Source organism: Solanum dulcamara, chromosome 8, assembly GCF_947179165.1.
Source record: "Solanum dulcamara chromosome 8, daSolDulc1.2, whole genome shotgun sequence".
NCBI classification, from domain to species: Eukaryota; Viridiplantae; Streptophyta; class Magnoliopsida; order Solanales; family Solanaceae; genus Solanum; species Solanum dulcamara.
In genome coordinates, this window is record NC_077244.1 from 27,216,145 (window position 1) to 27,233,909 (window position 17,765).

Sequence of the window (17,765 nt, forward strand, 5' to 3'; positions counted from 1 at the left end):
TTTCTTAAGAATCTTAACTAGCTCAATTATGCTAATATACATTAATGTAAAAAAGTGGTGTGTATAAGAGAGTTTAATGGGGTATTTTAGTTATTTAATAAACCTTATCTCATGATAACTTATCTTGGGATTACTATTCCATCCCCAGAAAGGGATTACTATTCCATCCCCAGAAAGGGATAACTTATCCCAGTACTAATTGTTAATCTTGGGATAAGTTATCCCATCCTTTAGAACCAAATGAGGAATTGAAGGACACTTAAAAATTATCCTGGGATTAACCCCTTTTATCTATCACGCCAAACGACCCCTTAGGGATATCAAGAGGAAATATATCGCCAAAATCCTGCTAAAGTTTTGAGACAACACTAGGCAAAGGAGGAGTTAAATTGTTAGTGTTAATCATAACGTTCCTATAAGTAAGGACAATGGGCAGCCCCTCTTTTTTTTGCAAGTAAACACTCTTTGACTTTTGCAACACTCATTATTTTTTCACACTTAGCCTCTTTCCTCTCACCTATTCTTTATTTTTTATCACTCTTTCCCATCTTTTCTTTTCTCTCATTGCTGCCCTCTATCTCTCCTCATGCCTCACTTGATTTTTTTCCTCTCATTTTTTTCACTCTTTTTTTTGATCCCTCCCCATAATTCCGCACTATTTCTTTTAGTCCTTGTTGGTGTTCATACACTTGAGAAGGGGATAAGGGTGCAAGAATATACTTCTTCCCCTTATATTCAAGAGAGTACTTATTTCTCCTCCCATCGTGAAAGGTATATCTATCATATCGCCAGGGTCGGCCCAACATAATATAACAAACTTGCATTGGTACAACATCACAGAGAACATCAGAATACTCCCCAAGAGATAAGGAAATCATGCATTGTTTACTCACTTTGAGTTCCCCACATTCATTCAACCATTGAAGCTTGTAATTGGCCTTACGTTTCATGCATGAAATCCCTAGTTTCTCCACCGCGTATGAGCTCACCACATTAGCACAACTACCATTATCAATAATCATAGAGCAAGTTTGTCACGACCCAAACTAGGGCCTACATGTGACACGATGATTAGGATTCCCGAAGAAACCCCAACCAAGCCTCTTAGCATATCATAAGTATACATAAGGTAACAAACTCGTAAAAGTCCAAGAAACATAGTATAGCTAGAATGAAGTAAGACGACATAGACTCCATACACATGTCCAACATGCCTCTATATGACTACATAGGCGGGGACTAGGACATGTTCCTAGCTCACCCTTAAAAGAAAGACAATGACATAACATGAAATAGTCTCAAAACATCATCATAGTCTAGAAGTGACGATAAGAAGAAAGATAGACTTGGTTTTCCCTCGGAGCATGAGGACTCACCACACTAATCTTCAATAGATCACCAACTAGCCACGGGAGGAGGATGGAGGGTCCGTCCCTACATTGTGATATAATGTAGGCAATGAAGTATGCGTTAGTACGTTTGAATGTACTAAGTATATGTAGGCAATGCAAAATAAAATCATGTTGTGCAAATGACCATTTTAAATAGCATGATAAAAAATGTAGTAAAATCATAAGTAGACATAAAAAGTATCAATGCCCAATAAACCATAAGAATATCATATAAAAGTAAAGGATAAGATTAGTCATTTAATATTGCAAGCTTTTGTAGTCGGTAAATATGTCTACATGCATCCCATAAAGATAGTAACGCCAAATTTTCAACGCGAAAATAACTGCCGCCAATTCAAGATCATGAGTTGGATATATTTGTTTGTGCACCTTTTGTTGACGAGAGGCATATGCTATGACCTTGCCATGTTACATCAGAACACAACCCAATTCAACCGGTGAGACATCACAATATACAACAAACCCATCTGAACCTTCCGGCAATGTCAAAATAGGAGCCGACGTAAGACGATCCTTCAATGTTTAGAAGCTTCTTTCATAGTCATCCGACTATTGGAACTTCACCTTCTTTTGGTTCATCTTAGTCAAAGGCGAGACAATTGATGAAACTCATTCTACAAACCTTCTATAATATCTGGACAAACCCAAGAAGCTACGAATATCAGAAGGAGACAATGGTCTAAGCCAATTCTTTACCGCCTCCGTTTTCTTTGGATCAACCATGATACCATCACCGGAAACAATGTGACCAAGAAATGCTATAGACCTCAACCAAAATTCACATTTACTAAACTTGGCAAATAGTTGCTTGTCTCTCAATATTTGCAACACAATTCTCAAGTGACCCATATTCTCTTCTTCATCTCGAGAATAAATCAATATATCATCCATAAAAACCACCACAAACATGTCTAGGTACGGTTTGAAAATCCGATTCATCAAGTCCATGAAAATAGTGGGAGCATTAGTCAATCTGAATGACATAACCAACAGCGCAAAATGGCCATACCTTGTTCGAAATGCCGTCTTGGGAATGTCACACTCCCTCACCCTCAATTGGTGATAACCGGACCGGAGATCAATTTTGTAGAAGTAACTTGCACCTTAGGGTTGATCAAATAAATCATCTATTCTTGGAATGATTTTTTTTTCTTTATGGTGACCTTATTCAATTACCGGTAGTCTATATACATGCGAAGTGACTCATCTTTCTTTCTAACAAACAACACGGGAGCACCCCATGGTGAAATACTTGGCCTTATGAAATCATTATCTAACAAATCTTTCAATTGTTCCTTCAACTCTTTTAAGTTCCGTCGTGGCCATACGGTAAGGAGGAATATAGATGAGTTGGGTGTCGGGAAGAAGATCTATATTGAAATTGATTTCCCTTTCAGGAGGAATACTGGGCAAATCATTGGGAAATAGATCGGGGAATTCACTTACAATGGGAACCAACTCAATAGTAGGAGCTTCAAAATTTGTATCCCTAACTCGTACTAAATGGTAGATACACCCCTTAGAAATCATTTTTCGGACTTCTAGGCACGATATGAACCGACCCCTAAATACTGAATCATTACCCTTCCACTCAAGAACTGGCTTATTAGGAAATTGGAATTTGACCATACAGGTTCTACAATCAATAGAGGCATAAGAAGCATGTAACCCATCCATTCCAAGAATGACATCAAAATCAGTCATGTCAAGTTCAACAAGATCACATGGGATTATTTTATGCAAGACCAACGCGGGGCAATTTCTATAGACTTTCTTGGCTAGTTACGAATCACCAACGGGGGTATAAACCAAAAAAAGCTCTAGCAAGATTTCGGGACATATATCAAATCTTATTGTAAGGTAAGGAGTAACAAAAGACAATGTGGTACCCGGATCAAGTAAATCATAAACATCAAAGTCAAAGACTCACAACATACCCGTAACCACATCGAGAGACTCCTCAATGTCTTGTCTAGCTTGGGTGCATAGAACCTATTTTGGCGTGGGCCACCACATTGTTGAACTTGTCCACCTTGAGTAGCTTTTGAGGACGTCCTTCTCTCCCCTTATTTGCATCATTAGGGCATTCGAAAACCTTGTGCCCCATTTTACCACATCCAAAATGAGCACTCGTACCAACCAAGCATTTGCCTCCATGGTTTCTCCCACACTTGGAGCACTTAGGAGTAGTAGACCCACTAACACCACCACGTTGGGACTTAGGGTTGAGCACCCTTTCTTTGTCAAATCTTTGGCCCAAAACTTGTGAAGAACCTTGGCCTTGTTGGAAACGGCCATTACCACCCCTGGATTTGGATTGAGGAAACCCACCTCCAAATCGAGCCCTCTTGAACTCCCTCACCTTTCTCTCCTTAAGCTTCTCCCCTTCTATTTGTTCGGCTTATGTCATGAGCCTAGAAATGTCCATTTCTTTGATGAGCATAGCGGTACGACATTCTTTTATCACCAAGTCCGACACACCAAAAATAAACTTACTCCTTCGGGCACCGGAGTCGGCTACCAAAGGAGATACTTGGACAACTTTGTGAACTTGAGGGCATATTCTCTCACTCGTATTACCTTGTTTGAGATTGATGAACTTAACATTTTCGCCTCCCTTAATTCAAGTGTGAAGAAGCAGTCAAGAAATGCTACCTTGAAGTTCTCCCAACCTATAGGACCTCCTTCAACCCTTTCGGGCTTCCATTGATTGAACCACACTTGAGCAACACCCTTGAGTTAGTAGGCCCCCAACTACGCCTTCTCCTCCGAAGACACCCCATAATAGCAACAATCTTATGCACCTCATCAACAAAATCTTGGGGATCTTCATTAACCTTGGAAATATGAAACTCAGGAGGGTTCATCCCTATAAAGTCCCTAGGTGGGGACTAGGACATGTTTCTAGTTCACCCTCAAAAGAAAGACAATGACATAACATGAAATAGTCTCAAAACATCATCATAGTCTAGAAGTGACAATAAGAGGAAAGATAGACTCGGTTTGCCCTTCGAGCATGAGGACTCACTACACTAATCTTCAATAGATCACCATCTAGCCACGGGAGGAGGATGGAGCTTCCCTACATTGTGATATAATGTAGGCAATGAAGTATGTGTTAGTACTTTTGGATGTACTAAGTATGTAGGCAATGCAAAATAAAATCATATTGTGCAAATGACCATTTTAAATAGCATGATAAAAGTAGTAAAATCATAAGTAGACATAAAAGGATCAATGCCCAATAAACCATAAAGAGCATCATATAAAAGTAAAAGATATGATTAGTCATTTAAAACATCATGAGCACCGTACATATGTGGGAGATAACCGTAACCGACAATAAAACCATGCGAGCTATTATATGGAATTCCGATGTAAATCACACATCGAGGAAGAGAAAGGCTACTTACCAAGGTAGACTCCGTATCATCATCATCAAGTGCTATATGTGGATCCACTGGCTAGGCCATAAAAACAACCTATGGTGGCAACGTAGTTTAAGGGATTAGAGGTTTCTACTAAGGCTTGGGTCGAGCCCTCACCTCAAAGTCCTCTCGGTGCTAAGTCAACATCCCACGGGATACATATCTTTGTTATAAATCATAAGCTTTTTCATAAATCATACTTCATAAAACTTGTTCATAAGAATAGCTTATTATCATATGATTCATGTAATGTGGGTGTAGACCTTCTATCATTATGAATTCTTTTTCATAAAAGCGTTATTAGGGTCTTAAGTCACCCTCTTTCATAAAACCTTGAAACATCATTAGTACATCATTCAAAACCTTTCATGAGTCGTTCATAATCATTTATTGAAAATTCCTTGAAATTCATGATCAACACTTATACTTGAAAATAAGGTGAAAACATGAGTATATGATCAATTGGCTTGGAAATCATGAAATTGGGTAAAAAACATGCATGATCATATACTTTATATCAACTCATACATAATTCAACAACAATAACAACAACATACCCAGTGAAATCCCACAAGTGGGGTCTGGAGAGGGTTGGATGTACGCAGACCTTACCACTACCTCATGGAGATAGAGAGGCCGTTTTCGAAAGACCCTCGGCTCAAAAGTCACAACCCCAAGTAAGAGAGAAAAACAATATATATAGCATAATGAAAAAAAATGAAAAGCGATGCAAATTTTACATGACAAGAACAATAAAAAAAGCAAAGTAATGTGAAAATCAAATGCAATAACAACACAACTATAATGGCACGCCTAGACCTACGACCAACCCTAAATCGGCACAAGGCAAGACACCATTCTATCCCTACTAGCCTTCCACCCTAATCTGCGACCTCCACTTCTTTCTATCTAAGGTCATGTTCTCGGTGATATAGAGTAGCACCATATCTTGTCTAATCACCTCTCCCCAATATTTTTTCGGTCCACCCCTACCCCTCCGCATAACCCCCAAATCCAACCGCTCTCACCTCCTAACTGGGGCGTCGACACCTTTCCTCTGCACATGCCTAAACCATCTCAGTCTCGATTCTCTCATCTTGTTTGCCACAGAGACCACTCCCACCTTCTCCCGAATAACCTCATTCCTAATCTTTATCACTCCTAGTGTGTCCACACATCCATCTCAATATCCTCATCTCTACAACATGCATCTTCTAAACATGAGAGTTCTTTACTAGCCAACACTCCACTCCATATAACAATGCCGGTCTAACCACCATACAGTGGAAATTAGTCTCGAAAATAGTGTGACCCATATAAATCCATGGAATAAAAGAGCATCGTGGAGTTAAGATTCCAATTTAGACCCGAAAAAAGGTGTAAAACAATTTAGCGAGACCGCCTCCTATCCATTATTGTCATTAGTGGTACCCAAACCATAATCCTTTGAATTGGCACAATATTAGACATTTCCAGAGTTAATTAGAAGCTTTTCATTTATCAATGGTGTTTTATTCGCAAGCACAAAATTTAACCAGGATTAACTTATCAATCATAAAGAAAAGGGGAAAGTTTAAGATACCTCTGCATTCGTTTCAGTACTTGGCGTTGTTCTTTGGAAGGAACAAAATCATTTGCTTTGAGATGGATGGTGTAAGATGGACAGCATGTCTTTTCCATCTCAGGTTTGTATAAGAAACAACCAGATCTTCTCCATCCTCTATCTAGAAGAGCTACGAAATGGAAAACCAATATACAACAATATAACAAAATAGATAAGGAAATTCATCAAATCCAAAGCATGCACCAGAATCACATGAGAAAGACAGACTGTAGCGTCTATGAAATATACATGGGAGAGTGTCATTCTCAACAAGAAGAGATGCTGTGTCTGCATATGCTACAAAGTCTTTAAATAGCTTATGGAACTTAAATTACAGCATACAAATTCTAAATTCAATAAGTACTGTAATATGGGTATCCATAAAGAAGGCAATGACATAACGTAAAGCAGCATATGGTGTCATTATATTCTGTTAGAAAGAAAACAAGTTACCTAATGGCCCAGAACTAAGCGTCCCACTAGTGTCAATGCCTTAGCTATCATTGAGGGAAAGGACAAGGTAAATTAATAATATCAGGTTAGTAATTAGCAGCCATTCATACTGCATAGATAATTCATGAAAACAATATCAATGTGATGTATAATTGAAAAAATACCCATAATCCATATCATGAACCCTAAAGATCCATGTAGAAAAATTCATAGAAAAACTCTTCAATTCTATGCAATAACCATTAATTCATATTAAAAAAGATTCATAATCATAATTTGAATCGTAATTCATGTAATTGAAATAGAAATCATACAACCCATAAAAATACATATTTGAATCTATAAAAAAGATGAGAATTTGTTGGGATCCATGGGTTGAAAGGTACCCTTGGATGAATGCCCACATACCTCGAATAAGAAGATCAAAGAAACTTGAAGAAATTTGGACTTTTGATGGAGAACGTCTTCAATGGAGCTTTTGAGAGCCTTTGGAGAGAGAATTATTTTAATAAATGAATTGTGGTAGAATGAAGAAGAATAGGGGTTTAGGTTAGTTTATAGGGTCGAATTAGGTCCTAAAAACGTTCAGGTTCAATAACTAATAGTTAGGAAAATGTTTAAAGTGTCCCTACTTAAAAACTGAAATCGGACGGGAAATCTAACCCAAGTTCACGATGCAGACTTGTTCTCTGACAGACCAATTTTGAGCGAACCAGAATTTGGCCAGTTTTGACTTGGGCGAAAAATGTCACAGTGGGGGAGCAGATCCGCGACGCGGACCTGTCGCACACCCTACTGGAAATGCAATTTTTTGGAAAATTTTATCTTTCGAAATACTTGACCTAAAAATTCACTGAGGCTATTTTTGCAATGTTTAACCTTGTTATATCATATTCCAACCTTCAAACGTCTGGTATATTACAAAATTCTACCCTTTATCCTACATCGTGTATAAGAAGTATTTTCTCTTTATGCCTCATTAAACTCTCCCATATTAATGTTCATAAGACCCCTAACTCCAAAAATGTCCCTCATTATGAGGAGCCATGTCTCTCTCGCCCTCACTCCTAACACCCTCTTCTTCTTCCCCTCACTTTTTTCACTCTCATATTCCCCATTATCTTTAATTAAGCCAACTTTATTTGGACATTCGAACACCATATGTCCCCTCCATTGACACTTGTGACATTGTATAGCACTAGATGGTGTAGAAGGTTTTGTGTTGAAAGTTTTACCTCCATCTTTGGCCTCCCATTTACCTTTGCCCTTATCATCTTGTGATTTAGGCATAAATTTCTCGTCATGTGTTGGCCATGACTTCCTTGGAGTTGTAGTAGATCGATTCTTCCATGAGCTAGCTTGTTTCTTTCTTTTATTTTGTTTTTCTACTTTTATAGCAAACTCTACTAATTCTTCTAAATTCACATATTGTTGCAATTCTATTACATCAACTATTTCTCTATTTAAACTATTAAGAAACCTTGGCATAGTGGCTTCCTCGTCCTCATTGCAATTTGCTTGGATCATAGCCATATCCATAGCCTTAAAAAAATCATCCACAGACATTGATCCTTGCTTCAGAGTTTGAAAGCGGTTTGCAAATCTTTTTGGAAATGTGATGGCACAAAATGCTTTCTCATAACCCTCTTCATCTCGGCCCATGTCGCAATGAGCGGTTCTCCATTGTCTATTCTTTCTCTACAAAATTTCTTCCACCAATTAGCAGCGTAATCAGAAAATTCAACCACATCAAGTTTAACCTTCTTACCTTCAGAGTAGTTATGACAGTCAAAATTGGCGTCCTCTTTTCTCTCCAATCAAGGTATAAGTCTGAATCTCGTGTCCCTTTGAAATTAGGAATCTTCAGCTTAATGTTACTAAGATTGTCATCCTCAGCCCTAACTCGTGGTTCCCTCCTTTCGTTTCTTCTTTGGTAAGCTTCCTCAAATTTGTCCTCATAGTTGCCAAACTGATCCTCTGTTTGATGGACTTGAGGAACTCGAACAACTTGTCTCCTAACTTGTGGCATCAAATTTTGATTGATTCTCCTCACATCGGCCATGTTCACTGGATTAGGTGGGTTTTGGGCATACTCTAACGCATCAAGTCGAGCCGTAATCATTTGGAGCACCTCGGTTAAGTCGTTGTTTTGAGTCTTAGTGTCATCATCCTTTCTTGTTAAAGACATCTCAATTTTTTTTTCAAGAAATAGATATCTCTCGGTTTGACTTCTTTTTATTTCTGTCTATTGATTTCACCTTGCTTGCCTTCTTCCACTCAAATTACAACCTTTGGCTAATTTCTTTAGGATTTATATATAAACCATACTAGTAACAATCCTTTTAGATGTAAGATGTAGAAAAAAAAATTACCAACTCCCAGACAGATTGGGTTTGGTGGGACAATAAAAAAAATCAATTTGTAAAATTAAAAATAAAATTCTAAAGTTCCCCTGTTCTTGGTTTTCCTTTTTGATGTTGGAAAAAAAAGAAACACAATAATTTTGGAACTTCTTAATCCACTAATTTTTTTTTCGGGCTGCTATGTAGCTTTACCTTTTAAGCTACAGAAAAGAAGAACAACATTTTTTTTGGCTATGAAACTCCCAAGATTATCAAGAACAAAACCTTGATAGATACACTTGATAAGAATTGAGTTACTTGAATAAACAAGAAATTAATGCGGAAGCTAAAATAAATAGATTAAAGACAAGAATTGAAAGATATGCAAAATTGGAGAAGAAAATTTCCAAATTTACAAGATGTGCTTAGAACCCTAATTGATCTTAATATTCAAAAATTAGCAGATTAAAGCTAATTTATGATACTAATAGAGACAATTTAAGGACTTGGATCAAAAAAGTGATCTAGACTCCTATTTCAAAGAAACTAGAGACAATAATTAGTATAAGACTAATTACTTTCTTTAATTTATGAATAAGACCCAAAGATATCAAGTTAAAGAATTAATTTTACCTCCTAAGAATTGTTCTTATAAGGTTGTAAGATAAATCCCAAGTAGCCACAAACAAAGGTGTAAAGAAGAGAAACTCTCAATTCATAATAATGTTGTCTCCTCAAAACAATAAAACCTACCTCTATATATAGGGGAAAAACTATCCCAAATAGAATGGGATTAAAATCTACTTTTATGAAAATAATAAATAAAAACTAACTAGGAAACTTTAAACTAGGAAAGCATATAAAAATAATACCAAATATTCTTCCCTAAGCCAATAAGGAAAATTTTCCAATAAGGAAAAGTTTTCACCTTTGACCAAAATATGTGGGCCATTCCCAAATCACTTGCACGTGACTTTAACTCCTTTTGGGTGAGGATTTTAAGCTCCTTTTTTGGGCAGAAATCAGCCCCATGTGGGCTCCAATCTTTTTTCATTTGAACTTGGACTTGAACCATAAAATGTGTAGTACTTAGTCCATTCTTCATCACAATTCTTGGGCTCGTTCTTGGGCTTTTCTTCCATAATAAGCATCTTCTTGAGTTTTCATTGAAGCCCAAAAATCTTGGCTTGCAACTCTTTATCTTGAGTCCTTGATGATAGTCTTCTAGAGGTTTCTATAGCATCATCTGGAGCTATCAGTCTACCTTTGATACTGTGATAAATAATGAATCTTGGCATGACTTAACCTCAAAAGCTAACTCATGAGATGAGTACGGTCCAAACCATATTAGGAGACAACAATTCATTCCTGTAACTAATGAGGGGTAACACCTAGTCACATCCAATGTTGAACATTACAACATAGACAACATAGCATGGGGACCCACGATCAGGTAAACCACTAATACAAGTAGGTGATGAACTTTGAGTCTAACTCAATCTCAAAAGCTAACTCATGAGGTGAGTATTACCCAAAATCATATAAGGAGACAATATCTCATTCCCTAAATCGTGTGATAGTCTAACAATCTTCACATTTTTCATGGCATTCATTACTTCAGTGTAATTCTATGCACGTAATTTGGATACGTGTTTATAATTAATGTATGAAGATCTATAAAGTTATTCTCATTTGTTAAGAAATTAATCAACGTCTTCATCTCTCTTTCATCTCACTATTTCCTCTTAAGAACTCGTTGATATTAATACAGTTAGTTTTTCTCGGTTCTTTACCCCTCTTCTCTCTTAAGTGTTAGCTGATACATTTCTTTCTCTCCTTTTTATGTTTGTATTTTTTAGTATAAGAATTTTAAAGCTTACTTCAGGATTCATGTATTGCCTTTTTAGCTTCTATATTCGGCCTCTTCGACAACAACAACAACATACCTGGTGTAAGCACACAAAGTGGGTCTGGAGAAGGTAGGATGTACGCAGACCTTAACCCTACCTTTATGGGGTAGTGATGCTGCTCCGGTAGACCCCCAACTCAAAAATTATATCTGACATAGATAAATAATCTATTAGAATCTATTAAGCAAAAGAAATTGTGATTTAGAACCCATAAACTAAAATTCTGGTTCCGCCTCTGGGACCACCCTCCACCTCTCCTCACCCAAAAAAGGAAACCTTATATGGAGAGAAAAAGAAGATATCTAGATAACATAAATCATTAAGAAAGTTCTATCTTCACTTTCTTATACTCTTCACATGCTTCTCTATCTTTTGCTATTGGTAAGTTTCTAACCTCTCCTGATTCACTTGAGTAAATCTTTGTGTGTCCTCATTTTAACACCACGACTCTTGTGCTTAAAGCCCTAGACCTAACTTGACATGTTACCTTCTTAATATAACATGCCATTGTCTTCCACGGGCTATATCTGTTAGCTTCCAAGTCAAGGTCCACCAAATTGTTGGTTGCATATAACTTTTCTATTTTTCCACTCTAGTTTCTCACTTCACATCGAGGTTATGCAACGAGTCAATGTTCCAGTTCCAATCTGAATTTGACTCATTTGTATATATATATGTATTGTATACACCAATATCTACCTCCTTCGGTCGATATATAATACTGTTTAATTTTTCCTTCAATTGCATATAGTAATATAGTATGTTGCATTTATCAGATTTGTGCTTCAAAGTAAAAACTAAACCCTTAATTATAAAGGGGTTCAAGAACACTCATGATGCAATGCCTAGTTCCTATTTAAGTTTCTCTGGTCTAGCTTTGGTTTCTGATCAAGCTTCTTGAAGAATGCAGGTGGTTGATTGCTGAAGTTCGTGAAAGTATACCTAAGGTAGCTACTGAAACTTAGTCAAATCGTCCTAGTATCAATTTTTGACTGCTCTCCATTTCTCTTATCCATGATGGGTGCTCAATTCTGTGAGCACTCCATGTTTCTAGGACAGACGCTTTATTAAGTCTCCAACTTCTAATGTATCTTTTAGCTCCTTTGATCTCAATGTCGTCTAAACCTGCATCTTGAGAAAGCATTGAGAACGCTTGTCCCCATGTACTGGAATGTTTTTGTTTCTTGAACATTTTGGTGCGGTCAGTAGTTCCTATATACATATGATTGCTCCTTTTCAAAGTCATATTTGTCGAAGACTTTTATAATTTTGTACAGATTGTACATGGGATTTCCCCTTCTCCTGTACATATGGAGAAAGTATACTCCTAGCTGGTGCTTTGTTTCAGTATTTAAATTTCTCCACATTGAAAAGAAAATTTTCTTTGGTAGGTCCTCTTAAAGTAAATTAGAGACATTTGGATAAAGTTTTGAAAACTTTTTTTGGAAAAAGTGTTTGTGGACGCAGCAAATGTGTTTAGATATCGGTAGCTTCCTTGAAGATGTGTGATTGTTTTGTCCATGAGAGTCTTTTGAAAAAGATTCTTGGGGAAACACTCAAAGCACAACTACTACTTTTGTTTCCATAAGCAAAAGATAACACTCTCAAATCACAAATTAATGAAGCAAAACAGTTTGTGAAAGCTTTCTGCCAAATACGCTTCTGAGAACTTATTCAATTTACTTCTCTAATATATGTCCTACAAACTTAAACTATCAGTTGAACTGCTTGGAGTTTTAACATGCTGAAAGTAGGCATAATCCTTGAAATATGCATGACAATCTATGCAAAACATATTAGTAGTTAATAACGATTATTACAATTTTTGTAAGCTGAGAATGTGAGTCCATTTTGGCTGCAGAAATGGTTTTTTGAAAAATCACTGTGTTTCTTTAAGAGATTACAGATTAAACTTATCAAAATTGTATTTCACTTATTCCCTGAAAGTTGTCAGAGAACATCCATTTTCATGCTTATTGTTACAAATATACAAGACTTCGAATTCTCATCTTATGAGGTCTTGAACTTTTGTAGACCAAGCCGATGCTGTACTTTTCTTTCTATCATCTGCTTGCACAAAAGTTAATCTAGCATGTGTTCACGGATTAGTTGACCATTCATAGTTGCAAGGAAAGCTTGTGACAACATGTAAAATCTGTTGTGATGCTATATGAACTTAGCGGACTTCTTTAGTCTGGTTGGTGATTGCAGATGCTATCTCCATGTTAGCTGAATCTGCAAATATTCAGCAAACCATCCTGTTTTCTGCCACTCATGTCTCTTAAACTCTCTCTTTTAATCCTCTTGTACTTATTGTCAATAATCTGTTTTATACATTAAGAAATTTTGAAGATTTGTTTCCCCTTTGAAGGTACTGCTGTTCATTATTTTCTGTATTTTTGAGGCATTATTTTCTTTTATTTTGATATTAATGTTGGTCATACATTTTATTTTCATGAAGAGTTGTTCTTACAGGTTTAGACAAAATCTTGATAAGCTATATGATGTCTATCAGGAACTGGATTTTTTGGTTGAGGCCAAAAACAGCGTAAAATGTATGGATAATTTTCGGAAGCTGTCTCCTCATATCACAGACTATGTTTATGCCCCAAGGGTATATTGGAATTTAAGCACTTCAAAGCTGTTAACCATGGAATATATGGAGGCTGCGCAAGTAAATGACTTGAAGAGCATCCAAAGACTTGGAATTCAGCCAAGTGATGTTGTAAAGTTGGTAAGTTGTTTGCTTCCACATACTGACATAATGTGATAATGACAAGCTTTCATGGTATCCTTGGTCAAGATGGTTTATAGCTTTCATTTCTGGCATATGCAATATGGATATTGGTCATGTTTTTTTGAATGCTTAATGTCCCAAGGTTATAGCCCACCTTATCAGCAGGGGTGGAGCCAACTGGGGGCAAGGGGGTTCAATGGCGGAAAATTACACTCTATATAGAAGGTTAGCATAATGAGTGAGTTTAGCTTCAAGAGGTACCTGTATTGACTTTTTCACTCATTTAGGCTATCATGCTATTTCACATTTCAGCCTTACTGGGGTATTTCATGATTTGACACAAGGACCATGCTGGTTAATCATTACACAACATTCCATTTGATTTCTGTTGTTTTTGCATAGATGTTTATCTAAAGACATTCTTTTAAAAAATGTGAATAAATAGGTAGTAGTTTCTCTGATAGAGTTTTATACTTTTCAATTGAAGTAATGATTAAATGATCATTATACCACCTATGTAGGTTAGTGAGACTTTTGCTGAAATGATGTTCAAACATGGTTTTGTGCATTGTGATCCACATGCTGCGAACTTGCTTGTCCGCCCTTTGCCTTCTGGTCGTAGGAGCATTTTTGGTAATCCTTTCATCTCTATTGTAATATTTTATGTTTCTTGCTAGAGTTGGATGGTAATACCTACTGTCTCTTCAAGGAATTTCAAGTTAAATTTCGATATTGCTGAAAGTTGTCTTTGTTTTCTTCTTTAGTGGAAAGTCTGTAATTCAATTATCCCATGTTGAAATATCTTATGTGTATCATGTTTTAAAGTTGCGTTCCAAGTCTATAGGTAAATCGCTTGCAGTTGTTGGTTTATATCAGTTATACCATACTTCAAAAGGTAAATAATTTTCTGTTTTGTGTGACTGCCTTCATATAGGTTAGGAAGGTAAAGCTATGTCCAGTGTTTTGAGAAGCGAGAAGCGGAAAAAAGCGATAGGGGCTCGCTTCACAGAAGCGAGAAGCGTGAAACGAAGCGCATGCTTTTTTCAGAAAAAACGCTATTTAGTATAAAAATATAAAATATAAAATATGCATAGATAATAAAATATGCCCCATTGGCATATTCACTTCAACTTCATCATCCATTTCATCATCATCAACAAGATTAACCATGGATGCTTCAGGATTCATTTGAGTTTTAAATTTATTTTTTTTCGTAAAATACTCTTTTATTTCTTCCGCACACGCTATTCGGGACCTTTGGACACACTTTAACATCTTTATAACCACCAATAAGATGCTTCTTTTGACGAAATATTCCGCCATTATATGTCATATCACAAAAAACACATTTGATTTTTGTGTTACTTCCCATGGCAATTCCATATGCCCAAGCTGGATTTCTTTTTTGTGCCATTAAGAAAATACAACTTACTACAAAGAAAAAATAGAATAATAATTCAGTCACACAAGTCAAATTGTCAAAACAATAACAGAGCAGCTGCAGCAAAATTAAAAGAGCAACTGTAGCAAAATTAAAAAAAAAATAATAAAACAGCCAGACTATGTGGAAAAAAATAGAGCATATGCTTTATCTTCAAAAAAAAATGGCCAAACTGCTGAATAAAACTTGAAAAAAATAATTCTTCGCAGACGGCAGTTACGCAGAAATAGAAAAAGAAGAAGAGATGAAGAGAAGAACATCGCAGCAGTTGCGCAGATGACAAAACTGCTGAATGGAAATAAAAATAGAGAGAGAAGAAGAGAAGAAGAGAAGAAGAGAAGAAGAGAAGAAGAGAAACTAATCTGGTTGAACTGTCGAAGTTGAAGAAGAAGTCGCTGCAGCTTGGAACAATTAATTATAAGTTTTACAGATTTTTTTTTTTTAAAAAAAACCCTAGTGCCGCTTTTTCAAAAAAAGCGAGCTTTTTTCTCGCTTCTAGATGAAGCGTGCTTCTCGCTTCTCCCATGAAGCGCACGCTTTTTTGAAATCGCTTCGCTTCACGGTGTTGAAGCGCTAGTGCCTCGCCTCGCTTCGCTTCACGCTTAAAGCGAGCGCTTCAGCGCTTTTTCACAACACTGGCTATGTCAGGTTGATGCAGAGCCATCTTGAAGGATGGAAATAACGTGGGCATGGATGGGTGTACTGTAGAGGGGGACCTATCTCCAGCCACCGGCAACCACTGCCTATTGGATATATTTCACCTAATAAAAAATGCAATTGTTATAGGTCAAGATATAGTTCGAATGTGAAGCTAAATATGGTTCCATTTGAATTTTGTTGTGGGATTTTCTTGGAAAGAATTGATCTTGGATTTGGTTTCCAGAAACAATTGTGTGTGTTTGGATTTAGTATTAAAACAATTTGGATTTGAAAAACTTTTGTATTTAGGTTTGTGTCATAAACTTTTGAAAAATTATGACTGAAGATGTTGGTTAAAATTCACGAGAAATATCATCTGAACATCTTTATGTGCAACCAACTTAGTCAAAAAACAAAAAAGAATCTATTTGTTGATCATATGAATTGAATAGAAGGGTAGGGGAGGGGAAAGGAACTGCCCAGCCATAAAGTCTGGACAACTGGTAGGAAAAATTAGTTAAAGATCACTTGAGAAATGTAGGGAGCTAAATGGAAAAAAAGGTTCTGTTTTTATTTGGGGGGGGGGGGATCAAATTTCTGGAAATAAAAATCTGTACCCAAAATTAGCTGTTGAGCGGATACCCAAAACCTGAGCAATCTACCAAAATGGGTTGGTTAACCCCCAAAAGTTTGTTTTTTGTTTGTTCAAAAGCTTTTTGAATTACTTGGGAGATAAGTTAAAAGGAAATAAAAACATCAGTGAAAAGAGGTCTTGATCCTGATATTTTCTGTTTGTTTTTGGAGCATAATTCTTGTTCCAACTTGAACTTGAATGAATGATGTATGAGCATCATGAATAGGAACTCTTAACCTTTTTTGTCTCTTATGTGGCTGTATCCTTTTGGTCCCTTTAGTTTAGTAAAACACTTTAATCTTACGTAAAAAGATTATGTGTATTTTCATGCATGTATGCCGTCTATTTTCTTTTCCTTTGCCCTGAAAGTGTTCGGGTTAGGAGCATTTCCAATTTAGGATCCAAAATTCTCCTTTTTCCTCAGTAATGGGCCCTTGGTTCTTCAGAATCCACTCTCCAGTTGTGTGTTGTAACTGTCTTTCCTCTCTTCTAATCAGTCCTGAGATGAACACATCTACTAGTTGCCAAAAAAATTTGAATGTTTGCTTGAGAAATGAAGATGACATTCTGTAGTTTCTTTCTCTTAATATTTATCCACTTGCATAGGAAGGAGAAAACCTCAGTTGATACTTTTGGACCATGGGTTATACAAAGAACTTGATTACAACACCAGAATAAACTATGCTGCACTGTGGAAGGTGATTTTCACATCCTTGCTAAGTTGTAAATTCAGCTATTGGTTTACTCGTTCTATTAACATTACGATCCGGTATGTACTGCAGGCTTTAGTATATTCTGATGCAGACGGAATAAAGGAAAACTGTGTAAAACTGGGTGCTGGAGACGATCTATATGCATTGTTTGCTGGGATTCTCACAATGAGGCCTTGGAATAAAGTGATAGATCCTTCAATTGATCATCTTGTTGTCAAAGGCACAGCCAGTGACCGGTCAGAACTGCAGGTGACTTATTCTATGACAGTATGGAGCTAAGTTAAGATTATGAATCTGTTAAGCATCTCGTCCTAGATTCAGGGAGAGTGTTTATTTCTCCTTAGCTTTATTATCTAGCAATTATTTCCTTAATTCCTTTTACCTTTTGTGGATTATCTACATGGAGTGTTTTCAGAAATAAGTACTATGGGTTTTAGAGAAATCTGTCTTGAG

At 36.6% G+C, this 17,765-nt stretch overlaps 1 protein-coding gene across 2 annotated transcripts in view; it reads left to right on the forward strand.

Annotated features, from left to right (window-relative positions):
* Positions 1–17,765, forward strand: part of LOC129900350 (putative ABC1 protein At2g40090) — a 43,038-nt gene that overhangs the window by 23,676 nt on the left and 1,597 nt on the right. For both annotated transcript variants that reach the window (XM_055975310.1, XM_055975311.1), the window contains 5 exons: positions 12,059–12,095; positions 13,664–13,882; positions 14,407–14,518; positions 17,206–17,297; positions 17,382–17,561. In XM_055975310.1, coding sequence (XP_055831285.1) covers positions 12,059–12,095; positions 13,664–13,882; positions 14,407–14,518; positions 17,206–17,297; positions 17,382–17,561 — 640 coding nt within the window. The remainder of the gene's footprint in view (positions 1–12,058; positions 12,096–13,663; positions 13,883–14,406; positions 14,519–17,205; positions 17,298–17,381; positions 17,562–17,765) is intronic.